Source organism: Mustela erminea, chromosome 15 (genome assembly GCF_009829155.1).
Source record: "Mustela erminea isolate mMusErm1 chromosome 15, mMusErm1.Pri, whole genome shotgun sequence".
NCBI classification, from domain to species: domain Eukaryota; kingdom Metazoa; phylum Chordata; class Mammalia; order Carnivora; family Mustelidae; genus Mustela; species Mustela erminea.
The window spans coordinates 78,531,912-78,559,066 of record NC_045628.1 but is presented as its reverse complement, the minus strand read 5'-3'; the positions used below and the strand labels follow the sequence as shown (position 1 = coordinate 78,559,066).

General features: G+C 46.3%; 1 protein-coding gene and 1 non-coding gene across 5 annotated transcripts; one reads left to right on the top strand and one right to left on the bottom strand.

The window, feature by feature from the left end:
* Window positions 1–1,789: 1,789 nt before the first annotated feature.
* LOC116574523 (ral guanine nucleotide dissociation stimulator-like) lies at window positions 1,790–27,155 on the bottom strand. Of its 4 annotated transcripts, none has more exons than XM_032315314.1 (9): window positions 27,058–27,155; window positions 15,058–15,132; window positions 9,769–9,905; window positions 6,434–6,551; window positions 5,961–6,018; window positions 5,455–5,562; window positions 3,643–3,836; window positions 2,997–3,056; window positions 1,791–2,079 (listed from the first exon to the last, which is right to left on the bottom strand). In XM_032315314.1, exons 4-9 carry the CDS (start codon window positions 6,508–6,510, stop codon window positions 1,866–1,868), a joined length of 711 nt encoding a protein of 236 aa, XP_032171205.1. In that variant the 5' UTR covers window positions 6,511–6,551; window positions 9,769–9,905; window positions 15,058–15,132; window positions 27,058–27,155; the 3' UTR covers window positions 1,791–1,865. The 4 variants fall into 4 exon arrangements, with proteins under 4 accessions (XP_032171204.1, XP_032171205.1, XP_032171206.1 ...); XM_032315315.1 differs by having other exon boundaries at window positions 27,062–27,155; XM_032315316.1 differs by lacking the exon at window positions 15,058–15,132.
* Window positions 9,745–9,908, top strand: LOC116574666. The gene has a single exon (XR_004279434.1). It is a non-coding gene; the product is annotated as a U1 spliceosomal RNA (small nuclear RNA).

Sequence of the window (27,155 nt, the reverse complement as noted above, 5' to 3'; positions counted from 1 at the left end):
CACTCACACACACACACACACACACACACACACTGCACTTAGAGGGTAAGGCAGAGAAGAAGGATGCCGTGTATTATAGGGGATTATTCATTGGTAGAAGGAACGTGCCTTCCTTTTTTCATCTTTAAATCATTATTTACTAAATAAACATAGTCTGGATAAAGCCTAAAGAACTCTTTTATGACCTAACTTGTTAGCAAGCAATGAGAATATTGAAGATATAATTTTAATATTTGATAATAGGCCCATTAGAATAGTTGAAACGTAGACTATCCAGAAAAATGAAAGCATGTAAAGGTGTCTCATGGACCCAGACATTTCTCTCATGGTTTCTGCTTTTCAAGGCATGCTTCGAAATGGGAAACCTAGCTCAGAATGAAAATAGTTCATCTGGGGGCTTCCCGTGATCTTTGTTCTTTCAGGAACATTCCTATGTAATAAAATGTTACTTGTATAACAAAGTTTCCAAAGAAGGGAATCACACTTATGTTCTGGAGACACACACAGAAGGCCATATTGTAGGATTCCAGGCAGAGGAAAATCCAAGTGGAGGTGAAGTGGCCGAGACAGAGAGCAGAGCAGCGGTTGCAGGGACTGGGCGAGGGACAGAGCACTGAGCGATGAGGAGCGCGGGTGTCTCTGTGACGGAAACGTCGTAGAACGACATGGTTGTGCAACACCCTGAATGGACCTAAGGAGACCTCCATATCCCACTGCAAAGGATGCGAGTAAAATTTTATGTAAACTCAAATTCTACTATCTTTAATTAAATCTAGTATGTAATTATATACATATACACAAAAGAGAAGAAATACAAAAAAAGCAACGAGGGGCATGGGAAAGACATGCTTTCTGGTTGTAGCAAGCACGAGGTGCTCCTCGGGAGCGGAGCCCGCTTGCTCGACGGAGGCAGGCGGCAGCAGCTCAGGGACCAAGGCCGCTTGTTCCACGGAGGCAGGCGGCGGCAGCTCAGGGACCGAGCCCGCTTGCTCCACCGAGGCAGGCGGCGGCAGCTCAGGGACCGAGCCCGCTTGCTCCACGGAGGCAGGCGGCGGCAGCTCAGGGACCGAGCCCGCTTGCTGCACGGAGGCAGGCGGCGGCAGCTCAGGGACCGAGCCCGCTTGCTCCACGGAGGCAGGCGGCGGCAGCTCAGGGACCGAGCCCGCTTGCTCCACGGAGGCAGGCGGCGGCAGCTCAGGGACCGAGCCCGCGTGCTCCACGGAGGCAGGCGGCGGCAGCTCAGGGACCGAGCCCGCGTGCTCCACGGAGGCAGGCGGCGGCAGCTCAGGGACCGATCCCGCGTGCTCCACGGAGGCAGGCGGTGGCAGCTCAGGGACCGATCCCACGTGCTCCACGGAGGCAAGTGGCGGCAGCTCGTGGGCAGGACCCTGCGGGTCATCCAGGAAAGTCAAAAGGCCAGGTGGCTCTTCGGTGGCAGAGAAGTGAACGAGGGCCCTGACGACCATCTGCCCTGGCCCCAACGGGTCAGGGGGGGTCACTGGTCTTCCTAACCCATAGTGAGCTGCCACAGCAGTGATGGCGGGGGCCAGCTCAGGCCCCAGAGGTGCAGCGGGTGCCAGAGTGGCTGCTGGAACAACTTCCCGAGGCACATCCTGATCTGGCTCTGGGGCCGGTGCTGTAGCTCCAAGAAGAGAAAGCATCATCAGCTTGGTTGACTTCCCTCTCGCCTTTCCCTTTCCCCACCACTCAGCGTGGCCTGCGTTCAACCCAGCCCCCGGAAGATGTCCCCGACGGAAGCCCATGGGGACAGGGATCTGAGACGACTCCCTCCTCTCAGCCCAACTACAATCTACAGAGGCTTCCTCAGGGTGGCCCACCCTGCCTCCTCCTCAGGCCCACATCAGTCACCCCCAGTCCTCCTCACCCCCAGCATCTGGCTCTGTGGTCTCAGCGCGCTGCCTTTCTGGCAGCAGAAGCTGGGCACGGCGCTGCAGGTCCGAGCCAGGCACATTGACCTGCAGGTAGGCCAGTACAGCATGCAAGTTGGGAAACTCCGGAGGCTGCACAAAATCCCCTGGATACCTTTCCACCCACATATCCAGGATGGCATAGACAGCCCTGGGGACAGACATGGAGGCAGAGAAGTCAGAGGACAGGGTACGCATCCAAACCAATATCCCAGGGAACCCCTGTGGGAGCCTGGGCCCCTGGGCTTCCAGCTCCTGTCCGAGACCAGTCGGACTCCTTGTCCACCTGCGACCTGGCAGTCCTGCCTGAGACAGGCCTGCTCCCAGACGGTGGGCTGGCCAAAAGCCTCTGGGAGTGGGAGTCCTTGATCAATGGGGGGAGTATTTCTGGACTTCTTAGGGGAGCTGGACGCACTCCTCAGTCTGTCTCCTTGCCCACGAGCCACTTCAATTCAACTGCATGTGCCCAGGGAGGGGTGGGTGTCTGGCCTCTTAATTACCCTCACTGCACTCGCCTCTGCTCCGTGAAGATCCAACCAAGGAGGGAACAAACGGACTCTGTCTCTAGCCAGGCCTTCCCAGGACCCTCCCCATACCTCCACCGTTACCTCCTCTGCCCGTTCAGTAGGTGCCATGAGAGTGGGTCTGTTTCCACTGACACTCACCTCCCACAGGGTGTGGGATGTCTGCTGCTCCCTGGGCTCTACTGGGTCACCACTCTCCCTGAGCCCCCTCTGAGCACCGAGTGCAGGTACCAACAGACTGCTGTGCGATGGTTCCTAAATCCCGCGTTCTGGGTCCCAGAATTGGGGCACAGAGAGGGCTGGCAGGGGGCAGGGATGGAGCATGACCCACTCAGGGGTTGAAGCTGTCCTCCAACCCCCTCTACACACCTACCCCATGTCCCCAGGGCACCTTCCCAGTTTCCAGTAGAAGCTCTCAGACATTTACCCTAAAGCAGGAATCACAGAGTTCTGCGTGAAGGTCCAGAAGCCCCTTGAACTCACAGTACCCTCACTGCCCTGCTGGAGAGGGAAGGCCCTCCTGGAGCAGCCAAAGCTTACTCACATGTTGCACTGCTCCTGGGGTCCGCCGACCTCGTCATACGTGGAGTAAACACATCCGAATCTAGAGGAGGCCAGGGGGCATCACATGAGATGTCTGTGGATGTTGGCTCTCACCATCTGACCCTTGACTAGCCTGCAGCCCTGGGGTGCTGTCTGTTCTGTGCAGGGATCCCATTCTGCTCCGAGATAATCGCCTCCACCTACTGGGGCTTCCTGAATGCTTGCTGAATGAAAGGGCCCCAACCAGCCCATCATCGACATCTGAGTGGGCCTGGCCCCTGCTCACCCTCAGGGATGCCTGCTCTGGATTCACCCACACACAGACCCCAGAAGGAATCTCAGATCTCCCTTTCAATGGCAAAGGAGCCCAGCTCAAGATCACAGTGAGAGTCAGGAATGAGGCAGAGGTTTCATCATGAGGGGCACGGGAATGTTCAAAGCGCATGCCCACAGGCCCAACAGCAGACTTTTCCACTGGCGCAGGCTACCAAGTGTTCTTTCCCTACAAGACCCCACTGAGTCCCTATAATACCTCTGCCCCAGTTAGGAGCAAGGGAAGCTTAGGGAAGCTTGGGATCCTGCCAAGTCTCACAACCAGGCATTGGCCAAATCCCACGGAGCAGTTAGGGGCAGGGGAGGGTGCTCACCTTGCAAAGAGGAGGCCCAGCACCTCCTGGGTGGTAGTAAAGGTGCGGTATATTTCCAGAAACGAGTGAACATAGTTTAGATCTTGTTTTATGACGGCAGTCACCAGGTAATCTATTGCGGCCTCCAATGAACTGGCACGAGTGTTCCATACTATCAAGGTCTTATTCCTCTTCCTCGTTGAGCCATTTTTCCCCTGAGGTGAATCAGAGGAGACATGACTCAGTGCTGTGGCCACCAGGAGGGTTGGGGCTTGGAGGGCAGAATGAGCCCCCAGAGCTCAGGGACTTAAGCAAGAGGTGGGACAAGAGAGCCCAGAGTCCGAAAAAGAATCGGGTGACTCAGTGTCTCCTTGGGTTGAGCCTAAGACTCTTGGTTTTGCTTCAGGTCATGCTCTCCGTGTCCTGAGGCTGCGTTCCTCGTAGGGCTGTGTCCATAGGGCAGTGTCTGCTTGAGGATTCTGTCTCTCCCTCTGCTTCTCCCCACTCTCCCCCTGCCTCCCTCTCAATCCATCAATCAATCAATCAATCAATTAAGAATCAATTAAGAACCCTTTAAGGAAGGGATATCTGGGTGGCTCAGTGGGTTAAAGCCTCTGCCTTTGGCTTAGGTCATGATCTCAGGGTCCTGGGATCGAGCCCCACATTGGGCTCTCTACTCGGTGGGGAGCATGCTTCCCCTCTCTTTCTCAACCTGCCTCTCTGCCTACTTGTGATCTCTGTCTGTCAAATAAAGAAATAAAATTAAAAAAAAGAAAGAAAGAAAGAAACCTTAAAGGAAAAGAGAAAATGTTCTTGGTACCCATACAAAGAATTGAAAAAAATGATGTCTGAACTTGCTAGTATCTCAGGTCCTTTTGTGAGCGGAGTATTGGTAGCACGTCCCTGCATGAGTGGCATGGATCCTGTGATTTCTGATGACATAGCCCCATTGTTTTTATTTTTTCGGAAGATTTTTTATTTATTTTTTTGAAAGAGAGAGAGAGGTCACAAGTAGGCAGAGAGGCAGCCAGACAGAGAGGGGGAAGCAGGCTCCCTGCTGAGCGGAGACCCCCCCCCCCAACGTGGGCCTCGATCCCAGGATCGTGAGACCATGACCTGAGCTGCAGGCAGAGGCTGAATCCCCTGAGCCACCCCGGCACCCAACATATCTCATTCTTGAGATGAGAACACAGACGTCTTAGGTGAGAGGGCTTAGGATAGGAGGGCACGGAGGCTGTAGGATGCAGCACTGTTCATTAGCCACAGAAGGGGATTATATCCAGTCCTGCCCCTGTAAAGGGCTAGATGCCGGTGATAAATGACTGGCCTTCTGCACTGCCGTGCAGGGCAGTGAGGCCCCTGTTCCTCACCCTAGGGGCCCCAAAGATGTGTTCCATCAAAACAAAAGCACAGAGCAAGAGACAGAGACAGAGTACCATGGGCCCCATGTCCCTTTGGATCAGAATCTCCCAACTCACTCTTGCAAATGATCATTTGCAAGATTTGTATAACCTGAGGAAGGACTGTTGGGCCAATGGAGACACCTGGGAGCACGAGTTAGGAAAATGCCTAGGCCAGGGCAAAAGGAGTCTAGATCAACGGGATGAGACCTGGTCTAAAGTCTCTTTAATGATACTCCTATAAGTATGTGGACAATGGCTGTGCTTCTGTCCAAGGCGTGGGCCGGACCATGAGGGCCAGATTGGGGAAGAGATGGGATGCAGATTCATGGGAGTACAGGACTCTAGGAGGCCAGGCTGGCTTCTAGGAATTGGGGCCCTTGGTGCTGCATCGGCGTCCCAGGGGTCGAGTCTCCCCAGCACCTGCACTCACCCTGAGCCAGCGCCAGACTCTGTTGGCCCTGTGTGGCTTCTTGTCCTTCGGGGAAGGATAGCAGGGGATGTCGACATTCAGCTCCTGCACCATGTCCTCTGGAGCGTTCTGTAAAGACAGTGCCCGGCAGCCAGGCAGGAGACCTTAGAGCCCTGTCTGGAGGCCTTTGCTGGTCTTCAGACCCAGGGCGCTCCATTCCAGACACACCACAGCCCAGGATGCAGAGCCCTCCCCCAAGGAGAGAAACGTGGCCCAGCTTCAGGGCCTTGGATGTGCTCTGGCACAGCTCAGAGTCACCTCAGGAATCCCCTGTGCACCCTGCCCACCCTGACATTGGTGTGAACAAGAAGGGATCACCAGGGTATCCACTGTGCTCCCCCTCCTCCAGCCCATGGGCGGGAACCCCCACATATCCCTCCTCCCCTCAAACTCCAGAGGAAGGGATGGGGCTTCCCTAGGACAGTTCAGAGGGGTGGGCATCGCCTAGTCTCCTCTGTAGTAAGTACCTTATGGCGTCTCCCTCGAAATATCCTGAGGCATCGCGGGGGTGGTTTCAGCCAATGTCTACAGCATGGGAACAAGCCATTTTCCTGGGGGTTCTGGTACCCAGAGCCCCGGGATGTACATAGACAGGACGAAAACATCTTTCTGTGTCCGACGTTTCTGTCCAAATAGCCCTGATACCGGACTAGAGGGTGTGTCCTGGTTGCAGGGGTTACAAGTTGTGGGCCTTTGTGATCCAGGCAGTGACGTCACTGCCTGTGATCCCCTACCGGGGCCCACTCCTGGTTGGACCCCTACATGAACAGTGCTCCGGTCTGCCATCTCCTCATCCCCCTTCTGCATGCAAGGCCACATCTTATCTGTACACAGTGACCCCAACACACCTCTCTGAACAGGCCCCCAGGGAAGGTCTGGGAGAAGCTAGGTCCCCAGCTTGCAAACACACCTGGTTTCAGACACAAGTCTCTATACTTACCTGGTTTGGACCTTAGATAAGCCATTGTGCCTGACAGGGATGGTCCCTTCTCTGCAAAAGATGGATGATTCCAGCATGTCTTTCTATCAGATGTCCACAGGCATAGATTGGATAATAGCTATGATGTTAGAGGAGTGCTGTCACAGGTAGGAAATACCTCCCACCCAATTTCCTCCCTCCTATCAACTTCTTGGAATCTGCTACTAATCATATCCCACCCCACAGTCCCTCCTGGGGTGTGTGTGTTTGTGTGCACAAGCACACTCGCTCCTGTGTGCACACATGTGTTCATCAGTGCTCATATTCTGGAGTCCCAGAAGATGACAGCCCCAACTACAAAGGGCTGGGTAGTAGCTTCTCAAGAACTTAGGCTTCGAATTTTCAATGAAATCCCTTAGTAAGAGCTGGCCTTGGACCTTGGCCCTTGGCCCTTGGCCCTTGGGTGGGAACAAGTTATGCGGATGATAGGGCTATGGATACATCCAAGGGGAGGCACCTACCTGAAGGAGCCTACTGCAAAGTTTCCATCGACAGCCAGGTGCATGATTGAAACACTTAGGTGTCTACCCCTGTCTGGGACATTCCTGGCTTAAAAGTGTTCAAGGGGTGAAGTGAGGTGATGTTCCAGGTGTGACAGCATGATCTCAGGATCCCGGTGGTCCCCAGAAGACCAGGTGGGGCCCGAATGCTTCAGAGTTCCCAGACATCAGTTAGGGAAAATGGCTGAAAACCATGAAGCTACGTCCCGGCTTTCTACTATGTAAAGCCCTGTACTCCGAATCACAGCATAGTTGGGTGATCACTTTCCTGGGAGGGGTCCAGAAGAAGCAGGAGCTTGGTGAGACCTCTGACACCTCGCAGGTCTGGTGTTGGTCTGTGTCACTGGAATCCATAGAAACTGGAGTTTGGGCCTCCTGGGTGGCTCTGCTGGTTAAGCAACTGCCTTCAGCTCAGGTCATGATCCCGGATTCCGGGATCGAATCCCACATAGGGCTTCAGCTCCATGGGGAGTCTGCTTCTCCCTCTGACCTTCTCTGCTCTCATGCACTCTCTCACTCAAATAAATAAAATCTTTAAAAATAAAACAAAACAAAACAATTGGAATTGGAACTCAGTCACGTGCCTGAGATATAAATGCCTCGTCCCTGGCAGGGTGAATGCAGAGTTTCGACAGAATCCGAGGAGATAAGACCGGTGGAATATTTTTTTTCTGTGCGGGCTCACTGAAGAGCTGGGTGTGAATTTTCAGCTCCGGGGTAGGGAGCAGTGTGTGGTGACAGTCACCTCAGCCATTGGTGCTGCAAGCCTTTAGGGAGTAAAACAGCGGCACTTGCTGGAACCCAGAGCCCGTCTCTGCTGCTTGGGCCAGCTGCATTGCACCAGGGGAAGTCCACCTGAGGATCAGGGAAAGACCCCCTCCCCTAGAAGGCCATCACGAACAGCTCACCCCTCTCAAGCTCACTGATCAGAGAGGGCTGCAAAGCTGCAGAGCTCAGGGAAATCACTAGGTAGCATTCTTTGTATTTTTATTTTGTAGCCTTTTGTTTATTTTTTTCAGGTTTTTCTTACTTTCATCTCCTTTTAAATAATTCTTAGTAGAAAGAGAGTGTGTGTGGGGGGTGTGGTTGGGCAGAGGCAGAGAATCTTCAAGCAGAACCCCTGCTGAGCACAGAGTCCAACTCAGGGCAGGATCCCAGGACTCAAAAGATCAAGACCTGAGCTGAAACTCAACAACTGAGCCACCCAGGCTCCCCTCCAAGAGTACCCTTAAATGAGAAGAAATTAAAATTAGATCAATCCTAAATATGCATGAATTTTAAAAAAGAGTAGGAGAAGGAAGAGAAAGAACGAAGCCAAGAGCAGCGAGAGAGTAGTCAAGGAGTAATATGAATTTTACTGAAGTGTGGCATGAGACAAAACTAGAAAGAAAGAAAGAAAGAAAGAAAGAAAGAAAGAAAGAAAGAAAGAAAGAAAGAAAGAACTTTATTAGTAGTATCTCTGTGGTATGACCAAATGTGCTTTGTTTTTATAATACATACTTGAAAAAATGTCTTCCTATTATTTAAAGCATGCATGAATTAATTCAATTTTATTTTTAATATTTAAAGAAAGGGTGTTATATAATTTACTTTCTCAAATGTCTTAGGACTTCTGGCAGGAATCCTCCTCAACCACGCTGCATCGCCAAAGGTCTTGGAGGTGATCCTTGACTGTGTTCTCGTACATGAACCAGTACTAGTAGACATTCCTGCATCATGTTTGTTTCTTTTATTGTCCTTGCCACAGTGATAAGTACTTATTAATTTTGTTATGTACATATTAAGTGTCTCTCTCTGTCTCACTTATCAACTCCAAAAGGGCAGTCACCTTTTCTGTTTTATTCACCAATATATAATCAATTGCCTAGCACAATGACACATGAGGTAGGAACTCAATAAATACCTTTGAATGAATAAATATATAAACCAAGAAAGTGAAATTGTATCACAGAGTTTGGAAGTGTAATCGAAAATGTATAAATGCAAATAAAAATTGATTCATTGGAGCAAATGGTTGCCAATTTGTCATCACGAAATGGGCCATTAGTGTCCAGATTTTTTTTTTTTTTTTTTTTTTTACTGCTTTCTCATTACTATTTTTCCACTAAGATTTGCTATTCCCAAAACATAGCCATATCATCTGGGAAAAGAATAAACAGTTGTTTCTGATGTAGTGTAAGCTCGTGAACCAACACGAAGGCGAGGCAATTGATGCCCCCAGAGCACACGATGTCAGGAGACGCTCACGCCTAGGTTTGCGCAAGCCTCAGCCATGAACCTTCATGACCCTGCAAGCGAGTGCATCCTTAAATTTTGTACCCTAGGGGCCTCCCTTGTCCCATTCTGGCATCTGTGTTAGTTTATCTATTATTTGTTCTTTCTATAAACTTATCCTTGGAAGAAAAAAGAGTGCATGTCCAGGCTATGTCAGCTTGCCAACAGCAGGTTCATGAATGTCCTTCTTTTCATACACAGATTTCTTTCCCATCTCTTGACTGCCTGCCAGACCCACATAACAAAACCTCCAGGTTGGTTAGGATGATCTCTTTCCTTTCCTCCAGTCCCATACTGCTAATTGGGACCAAGCTGACTGGCTGCACTAAACATTTTTGTTATCTAACCTTAGCTGGTGTGTAATGAGACTTGTTACTCTGCTCTTCTTCATCACCCTGTGCAGGCCAGAGTTTACAAATGAGGTGCTGGGTCTCAGTGCATAGACCCCTTTCTTTGCCTTCAACATACTTTATGTTAACTACTTCCAAACATTTATAATTGCCAATTTTACAGGGAAGATACCATGATCACGAAGGTGGTTTTCCCAGGGCGAGGCTTATCCATTGCATTCCGGATGTGCTGACCCCTGCGATTTCCCCAAATGTGGGAAACTCAACTGCATAATTTGTGGTAGTGGGGGACTGCGTTTGCGCTTTCCCCTGAAAAAAATAAAATAAAATAAAATAAAATAAAATAAATTTGCCAATTTTACATGAAAATCCAGATGTACAAAATCTCAAAAATGAAAAAAAAACACATTTTTCAAAAGATTTTCTTTTATTAATTTTAGGAGAGAGAGGATGTGCACGTACATGAGTTGGAGGAGGGGCAGAGGCAGAGGGAGAGGAACAGACACCTAAACAGACCCCATGCTAAGCAGGGAACCCTACATAAGGCTTAATCTCACCACCCAATCATGACCTGAGCCAAAACCAAGAGTTGGTGCTTAATCAACAGAGCTGCCCAGGTGCCCCATACAACACATTAAAAAAAAAAAAAAGAAAAAAAAAAAAAGAAAATCTGACAAGATTTTTCTCAGTGTCTGTTTGTTAGGAAAAAGATTTCCATGCCCCTCACAAATTAGAGAACTGGTTTAACATACATCTCCTGGAGACTTTCTTAACTTGGTTTGCTGACCTTCTTCGGGATGGGTTCTAGCAATTTGCTTCCACACAGCCTCTTTCCTTGCTGAATATGCATCAGCAAATGCCTTCAATGTACATTAACACTATTCCCCAAATACTTTCTCTCCATCTATACACAGGATATGGACTGTATATCTGACTTTGTTTGGACGGATCGGGCCATGGAACTAGTTCTAGCAATGAGTGACGAGTAGAAATTTTATGTTTCTTATGGCTGAGCATTTAATTGTTAGTGCGAGCCTTTAGAGATCTCATTTTCCCTCTTTAGTGACAGGGAACATGGAAGGTAAGTGAAGCTTTCCAGCCTGTGTTCCTCAGTGGCTTTAATGAACAGAATTCCCTGTCATTTTGCAAGGGACATGTAGTAAGACCAAGAAATAAACTTTTGGGGACACTTGGGTGGCTCAGTCGGTTAAGCCACTGCCTTCGGCTCAGGTCATGATTCCAGGGTCCTGGGATTGAGTCCTGCACTGGGCTCCTTGCTCAGTGGGGAGCCTGCTTCTCCCTCTGCCTGCTGTTCCCCCTACTTGTGTTTTCTTTCTCTCTCTCTGACAAATAAATAAAATATTTAAAAAAAAGAAAGAAAGAAAGAATAAGAAAGAAACTTTTGTTGGAACTGTTTGTTGTCACCACAAAACCTAGTCTATCTTGACTGATAGGATGCTCTTGGTCACATCTATAGTTTTGTTTCTCCTTTCAGATTTAATCAAGCCCAATGTTTTAAGAAAATCAAAGGCAATTATGTCACAGATTGCCTTCTCAGAGTTCTAAGATCTGAGCAACAGAGAGAAAAAATAGCACTTGATGCAGCTATGTGGTTTGAGAAAAGAATTTATAAAATTGACTTTCTATTCCAGAATGTTCTTTGCAATGATCATTGTTTTTCCTTTCGTAGAATATTAGGCAATTGTGTTAAACATGAAAATACACTCAGAGGTTTTTGTTTGTATTGTGTAAGTGATTTTCAGTATCATTATTAGGATTTTATAGAAATACTTTTGTAATATGTGTGGTTCCTATATTTCTTCATGGAATTTTATTAAAATCCAGTTTTTTCCAAAGAAACACATTTCTATTTAATGATGCAAATCAATGGAAAAATAAGATGTGACACTCCAAAATTCACTTTACACGTCACTGTTAAAGGCATATATCTATTCCAAATGAGGAGATGCAATTCTAGTTCACATAGCCTCAGAAGTAATTAGATACTACAACTAGTATTAATAATGCTACAACTATTCACGGGCGAAGATCAACAAACCCAGTCACACCTAGTTGAGGTGCTTTGGAATCAGAGGCAGAAGAGGGAGCAAGATTACGTGGGTCCCTGTTCTCTCTGCATCCTTCAGAGGAAGGCCTGCTGGACAGGGGGCTAAGAATGGACTTGACCATAGGGTTGGGTTCCTTCATAGAGGTTGGATTCCAATGCCATGGGAGGGAACATGGACAGCAGCCTTTCTCAAGGTCTCCAGTGCCAGTCAGAGCAAGCTTGGGTGCCAGATATTCAGAGGACTGCTGGTTCCTGAGGAACTTGGGGGTCCCAGTGCAACTGAAAATTGACAGTGGGTGCAGCTTAACCCATTGGGAGAGGTGTAGCCACGAAAGGACACTCATGCAACAACCTGACTGCCCATACCCACACTGCCATGTAGTAGGCACCTACCACAGGCTAGCCAAAAATCTAGGTGCTTTATACTTGCTAGCTCTTACCTTCACTATCACCCTTTAAGATGGATATAATTATTTCTAATTTTACAGATGAGGAGAATGAGGCTCCAGGGAAGTTAGGTTACTTATCTAAAGTTAGCTGACTTGTAAATGGCAGAAGCAGGATTTAAACCAGGTTGTGCTCTTTTCCTCTGTGTTTACTGATATGCTATGATATTACCTGATATGATATTAAATAAATACAATAGGAAAATGGCTACTGAAAATACAATTCACAGTATTTTAAAGATACATAACTTTTTAAATAATCACTATATTGATCAAACTACATCTTCAAAATGGACCCTCCCTTGCTCTAGCCAAGACACCAACAATGATGACACCTCTATTGCTTTTTGCTAAAGAGTGGCACTTGAAACATTGGAGAGAACCTGGTGCTTGCCAGAAGTCAAGGCCTTGCACCGGTTCTGAAAAGATCTAAAAAATTTGAGAATGTGGAGTTGGTGGTTGTGGTGGTGGTGTGTGTGTGTGTGTGTTTATGGGTGTGTGTGTGTTGTAAGGAGGGATTGCCAGAATTGGGATTACAGTGAATAGTGAATGGTCTTGACTACTTTGGGGCCTGAGAGAACTCCAAATCCAAGGGTTCCCTCAGAAAATCCAGGGCCATTCAGATGGCCTTAAATATTTTGAAATGAGGGAGAGTACCCAAGACAAAGAGAGAAATCACTGGAAGCTCCTGTACTGACCTGTCAGGTCTTCTAAGACACTTGCAGCCAGTAACTACCCATAGTGAATTCTGAACTCCCTCAGAATTCAGGGATGCAAGCTGAGGTTTAGTGACCTCTAAGAGCTGAGGCTCCAGCCAGGTGGGACATCTCCCCCACCCACCACAGGCAACTGTGTTCTTTAGAAAAGAGCAAGGGGCAGGAGCTCCAGACACCTGTTAACTACAGCCTGTTCTTCTCACGCCTCAGAACTCCATACATGAGAAAAATAAACTGGGTCATCGCTGCTGGTGTAGGGACTTTGTGTCAGGTTTTAGGGGGAAAAGATGGGCTTTAATGTAGCAGGATGATCTGTCATCATTTTCTGGAAGCTAATTATAAGCCCGAAACCAGAACATCGCCGATTTTGGAATCTCCTCAGAGGATAACAGAAAGCTGACAAAGGCTAGCTTTCAGCTTTACTTTGGGTAAATGGTCCAACATGCTGTGGCCTACATTCCTCAGCTATAAAATAAGAATATACGACGACTTGTTTGAAACTGGGCCACAATAACATATTGAAAGGTGCCATATAAACATGGAGCTGTAGAATCATGGACTCTCAGAAGGCCGACAAGAGCATTTGGTTCACCCTCCATTTACAGATAAGCACATGCTTATGTGGTCCAAGCAGATGAGGGGCTATTCTCATTTTATAGTGCTTCCAAGCAGATTCACACTGCTGTTAGTCTATTTTGATAGTCCACAGCTTAAGAAATGCCTCCCGATGCTGTCTTAATTTCCACAGATTGCATCCCTTGATCGACCTCTTCTAGCGTCCTTGGGCATCCCTGGTACCCTTGTTGGACTCACTGTGCTGAGTTGGGATATCCCTCTTGTTGCTGCCCCAGGTAGGGGCCATGCCTCTGAGGCAGGAGGTCAACATCTCTGGAGAGAAGAGGTAATCCCAAGATCTTCAGCAGGAAAGAAGAACATGGAGGGTGGGGAGACAGCTCTGGTTATCGGGGCCACAGTCCCTCAGGAATAGACCTCGAAGCCTCTACAGATACTTAAAGGACTCCCAGAAGGTAAGGGTTATCCAAAGGTCTCTCCCATGGGGGCAGTCCAGGAGCTAGGTCAAGAGGTGTCCATGCGAAGGACCTCAGGACAAACAGGTGATGGCTATATGTCATACCAGACTATCAGTGTATATTGCTAAGTGTGCTTTATTGTCCCAAGACTTTACTCCAGATCCCCTGGGGCAAGAATTTTCTTTATCTTCTCTTAGAAGGGAGATTTGTGGAAATGTTGGGCTGCACTGTATCACAGCATTTCTTCTGTGAGAATATTGGCTGTTTTCCCCATTGATCATGCCGGCGCAGATGCCTCCTTGTCCTTCTCTAAGCTCTTCATTCACTCAACAAGCATTTCATGAGCACTTACAATGGGCTAAGTGTTGAGAATCTAGCTGTGAGCACAATACACCTGGCATCTGTCCTCAGGGAGGGTACAGTGGACAGAGATCAGACTCCCCCGCTCCTGAGACTGGGATCCTACTATCTCTTCACTGTCCCCCCTCACATTCCACTCCGCCCTCCGACTGGGACACTAGCTTACTGACCAGGGTAAAGTATCCTCTCCCTGGAGATTTCCTGTTGCCTACACCAGGACCTTCTCATTGTATGTGCTCTCTTCGTATCTCTGAATGCTGGGGGACTCCCAGGAAGACAACCCTGCACTTGCTAGGTGATGTTCGGAAAGTACATGGTTCATTCAGCAAGTACCAGACTGTTAGCCAGCTGTGTGGATGCTGGGCTGCTTCTGGACCAGGAATTAATTGCCCCCGTCAAGACTGGCCGGTTTCAAGACAGTCATAATTGACGAGGGAAGCTCACTTGGCTGCTATGAAACTAGCCAGATGCCCACTGCCGTGCCCTCAACAGTAAGTCACGTTCAATTCCAACTCGCCAGATGCCCACTGCCATGTGCTCAACAATGAGTCATGGTCAAACCCCGGATCTTAATGAAATCACAAATCTGGATGACGCTCTTGACACCTTGAACGTGAATGCTAAGATAAAGGGCCTTGGTAATAGGACTGGCCTTTCTGGAACACCACTAAGCCCTCACCAGTCAGGTTCCAGCTGCCAAAACAGGGACCTCGTAACCGGCTTGCTGTCACTCCAACCCCAGAGCTTAGCATCATCTGGCAGGGGCGGCATGAGAGTTAAACAGATGACATGGGATGAAACAAGGCAGGATACTTCAGAGGCAGATAATTTACAGGTCACCTGTGCACGTTCTGCCTTTTGACTTCTCCCTCTCCCCCCCTGCCCCGACTTTGCCACTGCTGCCAGGCTGGTTTCCTAGAAGGGAGCAAGAAAACAATTTTATTTTCTAGGAGCACCCCTGGTAAGTGTTTAGAAAAAGTTCAAAGTTAAAACTTGCCTAAATGAGGTTTTGGAACAACCTCTTTAATGATAATGACCCATATTTTCCTGGTTGAATTCCTCGAAAGCCCTCTGCCTGTGTGAATACAGCCCTGGACAGGTGGGAGCGGAGGGCAGGCAGAGGCTTTAGGAACTCCCGCTCCATTCGAGTATCCTATGATGTATGGTGGGTGTATTCCCAGAAACCGCCCCCCACCGCCTCCCGCAAATGTTGTGATACAGTTATCTCATGGAAGAGAAAAAGTACCGGGGAAATCAAGCTACCTGACTAGGAAAGCTGGTGGTTTTCTTTCCTTTGATCTGTTTCTTAGGAAAAAGAATTCTTAAAAAAAAAAATAAAATCCCAGAACATCCAGTATAATAAGCCTGATTAACTATAGTATTACACGCTCACTAACTAGCCTCAGGCAAAGTAGCAGCCTTGAGCATGAGACTTTCTCTCAGAACCTCTCCAGTCCCAGCATCTGTTGTGCTTGCTGTCACCTCCAGGGTAACTTCAGCATTTCACCTCCTCAGGTTCTGAACCAGTCCCTCCCACGCGGAGCTCGAGGCAGCTGGTAGAGTGCAAGCCAGGGCACAAGGAGCAACATTATTTCAGATGGAACAAGTGTCTGATGGAAAGCTTACACAATTGCAGCCGGTCCTGGACAATCTACCTGATCGTTTCACCCCCAGCCAGATGGGTGTTCCAGAAGCAGCTGGCGCTTTACAAGAGAACAGCGCGATGGCATGAAATTGCATCTCCTGATTCGATTCCCCCCTAAGCATCGCTTGCTCATCCCACCAGTGACGGTGGACAGACCAGGTGGTGCCTCCCACCCCACTTTCAGCTTAGTCACCCCAAGTGATTGATATATGCGAGACCACCCTTGTCTCCAGATAAAATAAGGAAGGGAATCTGAAGGGTGTTGTGGTGTCCTCTGCTCGCTGCCACACCCCTTCCTGTTCCTTTTCCCTTCAGTCTAATGAATTGTTTGTCTTTCTTTTCCTCCCACTCAAAAATGCTCATGCTTATGTGTGGGGTTTTTTGTTTTGTTTTGTTTTGTTTTGTTTTTGTTGTTGTTGTTTTTATAGTTTCCAATAGAAACCATACTCATTTTCCAGGACATTTCTCCAAATTTTTTTTGCACTAAGGCCTGACTTTTTAATAGAGTCAGAAGTGGTTCTCGTTTTAAAAACAGAGGTTTCTGTTTTCATGGGCATTCAAAGCTAAATTCTTCACTAGATCTTAATGAGATTCTGAATCATAGTTTTAATTTTGCTTGTTTAACCACTTGTGTTGTTTTGTTACTGCTCTAAGAGTTTTTACATACGTCCAAAGGAGGGTAACCAGAAACAGTCCATGTAAGAGACAGTCCATGTAGGAGACAGAGTAAGTCAAGCAGAGACTATCTGAACCAAACAGCAAAAAACACTGAAGAGCCAGTCAAAAGTGCGGCTCTAGGGGTGTGTGGGTGACTCAGTTGGCTAAGCAACCCGCTCTTGATTTCCACTCAGGTCCTGATCTCAGGGTCTTGGGATTGGTCTCAGGCTCTGTGGGGAGTAGGCTTGGGATTCTCTCTCTACCTCTCCCTCTGCCCCTCCCCCTGCTCACAACAAACAAACAAACAGTAAATAAAGGTTTTTTTAAGTGTGGCTACAACAAATTATTAAAATTTTTTAAAAACTCAATTAGGTAACCTGAACTCTCTGTTGTAGGTATATAGGTCATGGATATGAAAATGTGCTTAAAATGCATAGAAAGGGAGCCTGGGGAATTACTCAGGAGTAACTGACACTAGTAAGAGATTGGGAGCCAGTGTGGGGGCAGGAACTAAAAGGGAGTCATGGTCCTCTAAAAAATAAAAATAAAAATACCACATGGTCCAGTAATTGCACTACAGGGTATTTACCCCCAAAAGACAAAAATACTAGTTCAAAAACATGTACGCCCCCCTATGCTTATGACAGCATTATTTACAATAGCCACAATGTGGGAGCAACCTAAATGTCCACTGATAGATGAACGGATAAAGAAGAAGTCATACATTAAGTGGTATATATCAGCCATTTAAAAAATGAAATCTTGCCATTTACAACAACAGTGACGGACCGAGAGGGCATTATGCTAAGTGAAATAAGTCAGACAGAGAACGAGAAATACCATACGATTTTATTTATGTATAGCATCTAAAAAGCAAAACAAGTGAACAAACTAAAAAAGCAGGAAGAGACCCATAAATATAGAGAATAAACTGGTGGTTGTCTCCACGGTGGCGGTGTGGGGGGTGGGAGGGAGGGCAAAATAATTGAAGGGGAGTGGGAGATACAGGCTTCTAGTTATGGTGGGAGTAAGTCACGAGGACGAAAGGTACAACGTAGGGAACAGAGTCAACAATACTGTCATAGTGTTGTATGGGGACAGATGGGACCTCTGCCTATGGTGAGCATGGTGTAATGTACATTGAATCACTATGTTGAACTAACGTAACATTCTGTGTCAACTATACATCAGTAAAAAAGACGAAGAGGAAATGAAAAGGAGGGCACCTGCACACAGAGGCAGGCACAGAGGGAGGACCAGGGGAAGACACAGAAAAAGCCTTCTAGAAGCCAGGAACAGCTGAGGTCACTGAAGCCAGGAGAGAAACAAGGAGGAGATTCTCCTCCACAGCCCTCAGAAGGAACCAATCCAGCCATCCCCTTGATCACAGACTTACGGCTACCAAAGTGGGAAGACTTCTGTTGTTTAAGCTGGAAGAAAATAAGGTGGCGGGGAAGTGAGTGAGATTTGACTTGAATTACTGCTGTGTCACTGGATCTGTCATAAGAAAAATGCGATACTCATGTAATCTATACTGACACACATCGGCAAACATGGATACATATGTGTATAAAAGAGAACAGTAACTTTAAACTTTATTATACTTCTGCAAAAGTCCTATAGTAGTATAATCACCCCTAGAGGCTGAAAATTCTTATTATGCTGAAGCTTGTGGGCTTCAGAAGGCTTTGTCTTTCCTTATTGCAACGGTTCTCAGCCTTGGATGCTCGCTAGAATCAATGGGGACATTCCAATCTCGATGCCAACGCCATATCCTAGACTAATGAAGTCAGAATCTCTGCAAGGGAAACTGGCTCCAGCTTTTTTTAAAGCTCCCCAGGCGATTTCAATATGTGACCAAAGTTGAGAACAAGTTTTACTCTGTAACCCCTCAAAGGGAGGGTCTATGTCTGGTTTGTCTTTATGTCTTCACAGCACCTCAGTTAGTGACTTACATCAATATAATGAGGAGATCCGGAGCCTCCAATATTCTCAGAGGGAGAAAAAAAGTCCTAATAACCAGAAGTTAGTAATGTGTTAGGACTAACGCACACAGATTAATAAGTCCTAACACCGTTTCTCCCTCTGTCCCTCCCTCCCCACTTGTCCTCTCTCTTGCTCTTGCCCTCTCTTGCAAAAACAAACAAACAAACAAACAAACAAACTAATAAATAAAAATATGCAGTGGAATATTACTGATTTACATCAGTGTGGATGAAACTGGAGGAAATTGTGCTCAGTGAAATAAGTCAAACAGAGAAAGACAATTATCATATAGTTTCACTTATTTGTGGAACATAAGGAATAGCATGGAGGACATTAGGAGAAGGAAGGGAAAAATGAAAAGGGGGGAAATCAGAGGGAAGATGAACTAGGAGAGACTATGGGATCTGAGAAACAAACCAAGGGTTTTAGAGGGGAGGGGGTGGGGGGATGGGGTGGCCCGGTGATGGGTATTAAGGAGGGCACGGATTGCAAGGAGCACTGGATGTTATACGCAAACAATGAATCATGGAACACTGCATCAGAAACCCATGACGTACTGTATGGTGACTAACATAACATAATAAAAAAAATTATAACAGCAAACAAACAGATAAGTAAAAGCTTAAAATAAAGCAAAAAACCTTAAGTGTCTGCCTTCAGCTCAGGTCATGATCTCAGGGTCCTAAGATCAAGACACGTATCGGGCTCCCTGCTGAACGGGGAGTCTGCTTCTCCCTCTGCCCCTCCCCCCAACTTGTGTGCTCTCTCACTCTCGCTCTCTCTTGCAAAAATAAATAAATAAAATTATGAGTTCCAACAGACAGCATCATGCCCTTTTGATGCCTTCAGGATCTGCGTCTTTTCACACACACACACACACATCTGTACACACACAGTCCTTTGCTGGGTATCTCCTCAGAGCCTGAGAATTTGGTGGTGGCGGGGGGGATTCTTTGGTCAGGTGATATCCCAATAGAGCAAGGTGAAAGCCGCCAACCAGCTGTGTCTCTCAGTGATGTCAAAGAAAAGATTGTAAATGGATTTCTAAGTCACTGTTGAGCAGAAGGTCTCTTTGGAAGGACCCCTCACCTTCCTCACGACTGCTTCCCAAAACGGATTACATTACTCCTGAGACATTGCCCAATCTTATTTGGGACAGTGAGTTCCTCGGGACATAGCAATAAGTCCTTCTGAAAAGAGAATTTGGAAATTTGAAGTTCTTCAGATATATTTTGGGTTTTTTCTTGAGAATGGTGCCAAAGATTTTCTCTACTCCTGGCACAGCTGGTGTTGATGGTTGTGGTGGCTTCGTCTAAAATTTGTGCTTTAAATGTTATGATCCTTGGGCGTATCAAACCTGTTATAAAGTTCGTACTGGGGACAGAGGGTCCATATTAATTAAGCAGTTGGGATTACCCACATTTGATATGGCCCTCTGAACAGCTCAGGTGGTTATATTAATTGCTTAGCTGTTGATCTCTTGAAGACAAGATTTCAGCGACAGAATTTCTGGTGTTTGAGTAGATTATAATTCCATTAGAAATACCCCTGTAATATATTAGTAAGGTACTTTTAAAAATAATCTACATAGCATTCTATCTTGTGTCTTTCTTTAACTGGTATGAGATCAATGCAGCATTATTTAAGTTCAAATATCTTGAGGTGTTTTGTTTTTTTTTAAATCACATTAAGCGATAGCTTCACAACAGATTTTGTGAAATCCTATTACTCACAGAACCTCTAAAATCAATGTTCCTATGTATTTTAAAAATCAAAAAACTTCTAATTATTTGAAAAAGTGTCTGCATTTTACATCACTTAGGGGCATGTATATTTTATGAGTTTATAATTCCAAATATAGAATAAATAATTCTATTAAATCCCAGTATTTTGGAGAAAAACAACATTAGTCAGCTCTATAAATTATGGCATGATAAGTCGGATTGTTCCCTCTGTAACAGTGTAAGAGTTGCAAACTTTTCATCAAGACAGGAACAGAGAGAGAGAGAGAAATTCAGATGGGGGGAAACTATGACCTCTTTGGCATGTCTGTTTTCAGGATGACATTTCAGAGCCCATCTCTGCTGGGCTGGTGTCTGCCCACCTGGCCACACAGTCGGGTTTGTTTTTGTCAGCTCTAGCCCAGATCTGCGTCATGCAATGCACACATTTCCTACTTCATTCATCCATTCGCTATGTCGTTCATGGTTAGAGTGGTTTCTCTCACAGTGATGGCTTATGGAAGTTGTGCTACGCCACGCCTTCCTTTCCCTCCTGGTTCTCTCCTTTGAAGTCCAGCCCACTGGCCCCCGCCCTCCCTCCACTGCTTGCTTTCTCTGGCTTCAGAAATCCTGGGACAGACTGAACGGGAATTTGCCCCAGAGTCCCAGGATAGGAGAAGCGCCTGTGCCCAAGGATAGGTTAGGTTAGCACCACGGTCAGCAACATACACCTGGGTTGCCTCCTTAACTGCTTAGTCTCTAGCGTGCTTCCTTCAATAAAGACACCGTTCAACAAACACTGGAAAAGTACATGAAGGAAGAATAAGCCAGCAGCGAATTGTGACTTTGTGTTCATGGGCACATTTAAGAGTGTCTGAACAGCCCCAATTCTCTGTTGGCTCTGAAAGTTCAGGCAGCTCCTCTTCCTGTGGCCTTACTTCTCCAGCGGACTGAAAAGACCCAAGGTAGGGATCAGTCCCTCCCCCTGGGACAGAAATTTCACATATGGTACCTCTGTTCATTCTCAACAGGACTCTCCCTTCAGAGAAAAGAACCAAGGCTCAAAGGGGTTCAATCCACCCAGCAAGCAAGTGGCAGAGCCAGGACTCAGCCCAGAGCCACCTGGTTCCAAAGTCCATGTCCCTCCCTCCGACCACCCACGTCACTAGAGAGGGAAATGCAGTGTGTCTGTGCCAGCCTCGTACCTACACATTAAGTGAAGGTTGGAATGATAAGGAGCCCGACAATGAATGACCAGTACCATTACAACACTTTGCATTGTCGTCTTGTATGCTTTTATTACATATCCAAAAATACAATTCATCAGGAAGAATTGTATTTGTTCAGGATTTCACTTTCAGTTACGGCTTGTTTCCTTCCTTCCTGCCTTTACTTGTGTCCTTCTCGCCTTCCTTCCTTCCTTCCCGCACAATCACATTGTCCCTAACTGTAACTAAGGGTAAAGCAATTAGGCTTTACTCTGCCTGTTGAGGAGATGCAGTCCCTGGCTCATTAAAGAGAAGTCTTCTTCAAGACAACTGGGTGGCTCAGTCAGTTATGTGTCTGTGTTCAACTCAGGTCATGATCCCAGGGTCCTGGGATGGAGCCTCACATCAGGTTCCCTGCTCAGTGGGGAGCCTGCTTCCTCCTCTCCCTCTACTGCTCCCATGTTTATGCTCTCTCTCTCTCTGTCAAATAAATAAATTCCTTTTTTTTAAAAAAAAAAATCTTCTTTACCAAAGAATGACAGCTTCCAAAGATAGAAGAAATGGTAGAATTAGGAAGTCACCATTTTGCAACTCCCCATGGAAAAACTGATTCAGGTAAGAGCCATCAATGAATGCTACAAGCATTGGGTAGAAGATTGTGGGGAGTAGGATCTTTGGACATTACCAAAGTATCACCCCACTGGTGACTTGCCAATTTTAAGAGAACAATATACTATCGCAAAGGCCAGTACTGGTGGCTGACAAGTCAACCAAGGAAGAAAACTCAATAGTATGCACACCCTGGTGTTGTACCCCTGACTCCAAGCAGCAAGAAGTATCCAGTATCACCCAGAGTATTTGTTCCTGATATGTTTAACCTGCACTTAACCAAGGTTTTAGACCTAACTTCCAGTGTATAGGAAAGTCGATAGCTAGAATGTGGAGGTAATGACACTACAGGGAAACAGACTTGTGGGACATTTTACAAGACAAACTGGCCTGGTCTCTCCAGAAAATCAATCTGATCATGGAAAGCAGATCAATGCTTGCCTGGAACAAGTAGCAGAGGGGATATGACTGCAGAGAGGCACAAAGGATCTTTCTGGGCCAACAGAAATCTGCATTTTGATTGTTTTTTATTTGATTTCATGGCACAGTTACATCGGTGCATACAGTTGTCAAAATTAATGAACAGTACACTTACAGCTGAATTTCTTAGGTCAAGTTACACATTGATGCAGATGATTTTTAAAACAAAAACAAATTATCAGTGTCACAGAAAAAAGTGAAGCCATGGGTTGTCTTTATTGTCTTGACACAATATTTAAATTGTCTAAAGACCCATTACAACCAGATATAATAAGAGAAGTTCAGCTAGATCTGGGCTTGAAGAAAAAGGGGACAACTAAGAAAGACATTTTGGGGATAATGCAGAGAATTGGGGCAAACTGGATGCTAGATCATCCTGAGAAATTTAACAAATTTTTCTTCTGCTTTCTGGTGGGGTAATGTTCTTATTGTTAGAAGATACTTGTTGAATTATTTAGGAGAGAAGGGTCATTAATTGCTATACTAGAAGATATATGAGGACATGTAGAAAGAGAAAGCAAAGACAGCATAAAGTTATCAATGGTTTAATTCTGCACAAAGAATTCACTGATATTTATTGTGCTAGGCTTTCAACACTTCTGTCCTTCTGAAATTTCCAAGAATAAAAATGTGGAAAACAGTGACTGCCATGTGAGTGGTGATGGCTCTTCTGGTTTGGAGGCAGTCTTCAGAAAGTCTTCTGGCCTTTGGTGAGATTATCTCTTATGGCAAGGAGCCACCCCTTTCCATGGCTTCTCCTTCAGGAGAAAGGACACGTGCACGTCCCTAGAGAGGCCTTTGTATCCGACTCTGTGACCTAAAGGGCTTCGGGCTCCACCCACCATCCGTCACTTCTCCCCACCACGATGCTGTTGAGCAAATACATGTGAACGGTTCTGTTAACTGCTGGAATAAATATTGCACCTCGACTAAAAAGAAAAGATAAGTTCACTCCTGGAATGTCTCCATGAGAGAAGAGACGATAGAAGAACATAGATCAAGAAGCTTTAAACACTTGCTTAAAGTTGAAGGGAAACATACGTAATACGTACTTTGAAGGTAGGAGTTCTCTTTCAACGACAACTAAATGAGGTCACTAGGGCTCTGGGCGTGGAAGATCAGACTTATTTAATGTGATGATGTCTAGGATGTTATTGAGCTAAGGGAAGTGATCAAATTCTCCTCCTCTGGAAGGTCTAGCTCAAACTGATTCTCTTGTAGAAAATATTTCCAAACTAATCCAACCCAGAACAATCACTCCCTCTCCCAGGTTCCACCTGTTCGTGCTATCTGTTTCAGCCTGTCTGATTCTAAGTCACCTGCTAGATTATTTAAAAATAGCTTACATTTTCACATCTTCTCCCTCAAAAGCCAGGATAGGGTTTGATGGGGATGCCGAGCCCTGATTCTCCCGATATGTCTGTCTTCACCAGCACATACCCACCCATACTGTAAGTGCTTGGACAGCAGGGGCCAGGGCTAAGCCCCTTTGTGTTCCCAGTGCCCTGCACAGGGTCTGGTCCATAAATGCTTGAAAAATGAACAAGGGCTTTCCTCCTATCCCTACTGTACAGTCCAGAACATAGGGCAAGGCATGGGGGAGCTTCTTGTAGAATGAATCAAAGTTACCTGGAATCAGGACATTTGAGTGATAAAGTCTCTCTCTCTCTGTCTGTCTCCCTCTCTCTCTCTATCTCAATCTCTCTCTCTTTTGCTTACATGCACATGCATTTTCTTTCTCACCATTGGAACCCAGACACCACGCTGGCAAGAATCCCAGGATTAGAGTAAGGAGTAGAGGAAAGCCATGTCCACTATCCCCTGTCCAAATCCCTGACCCACAGAATTTGTGAGCATTATAAATTTTTTTTTATGACATTGCATTCTGGCAAGATAGGTTACATAGTCACACTAAATGGAACATTCTCTTTGCTCCTGATCCTTCTCTACATCTCATCTAATCAAGGAAGTAGTACCTTAGGTAGGATTGTCAAATTAAATGCGATGTCCCATTAAATCTGAATTTCAGAAAAATAATAAGTGATTCTTTTGGCACAAGTATGTCCCCAGTATTTCATGTAACATATCCTTTAAAAATATTTATTGTAGGTGCCTCCTTAGCACAGTAGGCAGTGCATCAGTCTCATAAAACTATTTGTTTATCTGAAGTTCAATTTCAGTTGGCACTCCTTTATTTTTATTTGCTAATTCGAGGAACACTTACCTTGAGTCTCCACCCTGGACCTTTTCTCTACCCACACACACTACTTAGGGGAGTCAACCCAGTCCAAGGTTTATCCTGACAACTCTGAAATTTTTATCTCCAGTTCAGAAATCTCTACCAATCTCCACACCAAAACACTGGACTACCTACTTGATAAATCCACTTTTACAGCTGAGAGTCATCTCAGACCCAATCAGAATTGTTGATTTGCAACCCCTACCCACCCACCCCCCCAAGCTGTTGCTCCTCACCCTTCCCCATCTCGGTGAATGGCACTGACATCGACCCAGTTGCTCAAGCCCCCAAGGAGAGCGTCAGCCTTGATTCCTCCCCATCCCGTACTCTGTGTCCAGTCAATCAAGAAGTCCCTTTGGCTCAACCGCCAAAACATATTTCCAGCCCATCGCTGCCTCCTGGTGTCCCCTACAACCCCTCTGGATCAAGGCACAATCTTCTCTCACTTGAACAACTGTACTGGCCACCAAATGGCTTTCCCGCTTCCCCTCTTGCTTCTCTATAACCCTCTCTACTGCATTCTCCCCGCAGTAGCTGGAAGGATCTTTTTAAAGACACATCATGGAACTCGTCTGCTACAAATGCTCCGATGTTTCCTCACTGCACTAAAAATAAAATGCAAATATCCTTCAAGATCCTTCATGATCTATTTCCTCTACCATCTGTCAAAGGACACCAACCTTTCTGTTCCTCAAAATCCTAAGGTCCCGTAGGACCTTAGGATGTTCTGCCTGAAGTACGGCACCCAGGTGGCTCATTCTTACCATTTCTGCCTCAAATCTCACATCACTTCTTCCATTTAGTCCTCCCTTAGCTGGCCCCCCACCCCCCACCCTCCTGTCTCCCAAGGCCATCAGCCTGGGGTATTTCCACCTCCAGGCAAAACCCAGTGCATCTGCTTTGGTTTTAGTTTGGGCCTGTGCACTGGTTTCTGTCCTCTTGCATTTGATCTTTTTTTGAAAACAGCAGAGAAACAGATTTTGTTAATTTCCTAATTCAATTTAAGAGTTCTGTCCATTCATATATGATTTGACTTACGGTTTAACTGCCCACATTTGTTGTGATGGCTTATATAGGTAGACTTATTTCTACCGTATGATTTTTACTTTTCTATTGATCATGCACTTTTTTTTTTTTTTCGTCAGAGAGAGTGAGCAGAGACAGGCAGAGGCAGAGGGAGAAGCAGGCTTCCTGCTGAGCAAGGAGCCCGATGTGGGACTCAATCCCAGGATGCTGGGATCATGACCTGAGCCGAAGGCAGCTGCTTAACCAACTGAGCCACCCAGGCGTCCCTGATCATGCATTTTTTTTAAATGATTTTATTTATTTATTTGACAGAGAGAGATCACAAGTAGGCAGAGAGGCAGGCAGAAAGGGAGAAGGAAGCTGGCTTCCCGCCGAGCAGAGAGCCCGATGTGGGGCTCGATCCCAGGACCCTGAGACCATGACCTGAGCCGAAGACAGAGGCTCAACCCTCTGAGCCACCTAGGTGTCCCGATCATGCATTTTTAAAGTTTCTTTCTTCTCATTTGTTCCCTGTCTAAGAGTTGACATACTTTTTTTATTCTCTTATTTCATCTTTTAGTTTGAAAAAACATATACTCGGTTTCTATGATTTTAGGGTTACCTGTAAAACTCTTTTTTTAAAAAAAGATTTTATTTATTTATTAGAGAGAGACAGAATGAGAGAGCAAGAGAGAGAGTATGAGAGGGGAGAGGTCAGAGGGAGCAGCAGACTCCCTGCCGAACAGGGAGCCTGATGTGGGACCTGGGACTCCACGATCATGACTTGAGCCGAAGGCAGTTCCTTAACCAACTGAGACACCCGGGTGCCCCACCTTTAAAACTCTTAAGCCCATGTAGGGACGCCTACCTAGCTCAGTCTCTTAGGCATCTGCCTTCAGCTCAGGCCATGATACTGCGGACCTGGGATTGAGTCCTGCATCAAGCTCTTGCTCAGCCCAGAGCCCACTTCTTCCTCTGCCTGCTGCTCCCCCTGCTTGTGCGCTCTCACACTCTTGCTGACAAATAAATAAATAAATAAATAAATAAAATCTTTAAAAAACCCAAACTCTTAAGCACGTGTAACTTACGTCTGAACTGAGTCTATTACCCCTCTTAGAGCACAAAATGAGAATCTCAGAATCCTTTAATGCTAAGTACCTTCAATTGTTCTAACAATGTGTATTATCATGGCATTCCAACTTGTCACTAACATCTCCTGAAATTGGCTTTTTTGTGTGTTTTACAGCTAATGGTAATTCAGATTTCCCGACATGTTGGCTAACTACTTACCCACCGGGCTCTTTGTTTCCCATTCACTCCTGCAGGTCTGACTTCCTGTGCTGAAATAATCCTTCAGTTGTCCTTCCAGTAGGTGTTGTGGAGGAACC

Excerpts from the sequence above, each read along its gene's own strand:
- LOC116574523 (XM_032315313.1), bottom strand. The coding sequence starts at position 6,977 with ATGCACCTGGCTGTCGATGGAAACTTTGCAGTAGGCTCCTTCAG. Across the intron at positions 6,485-6,933 it reads TTTGCAGTAGGCTCCTTCAG|AGAAGGGACCATCCCTGTCA; the intron begins GTAGGTGCCTCC and ends CATCTTTTGCAG. Across the intron at positions 2,080-2,996 it reads CCCCAGGAGCAGTGCAACAT|GGCTGTCTATGCCATCCTGG; the intron begins GTGAGTAAGCTT and ends GTCTGTCCCCAG.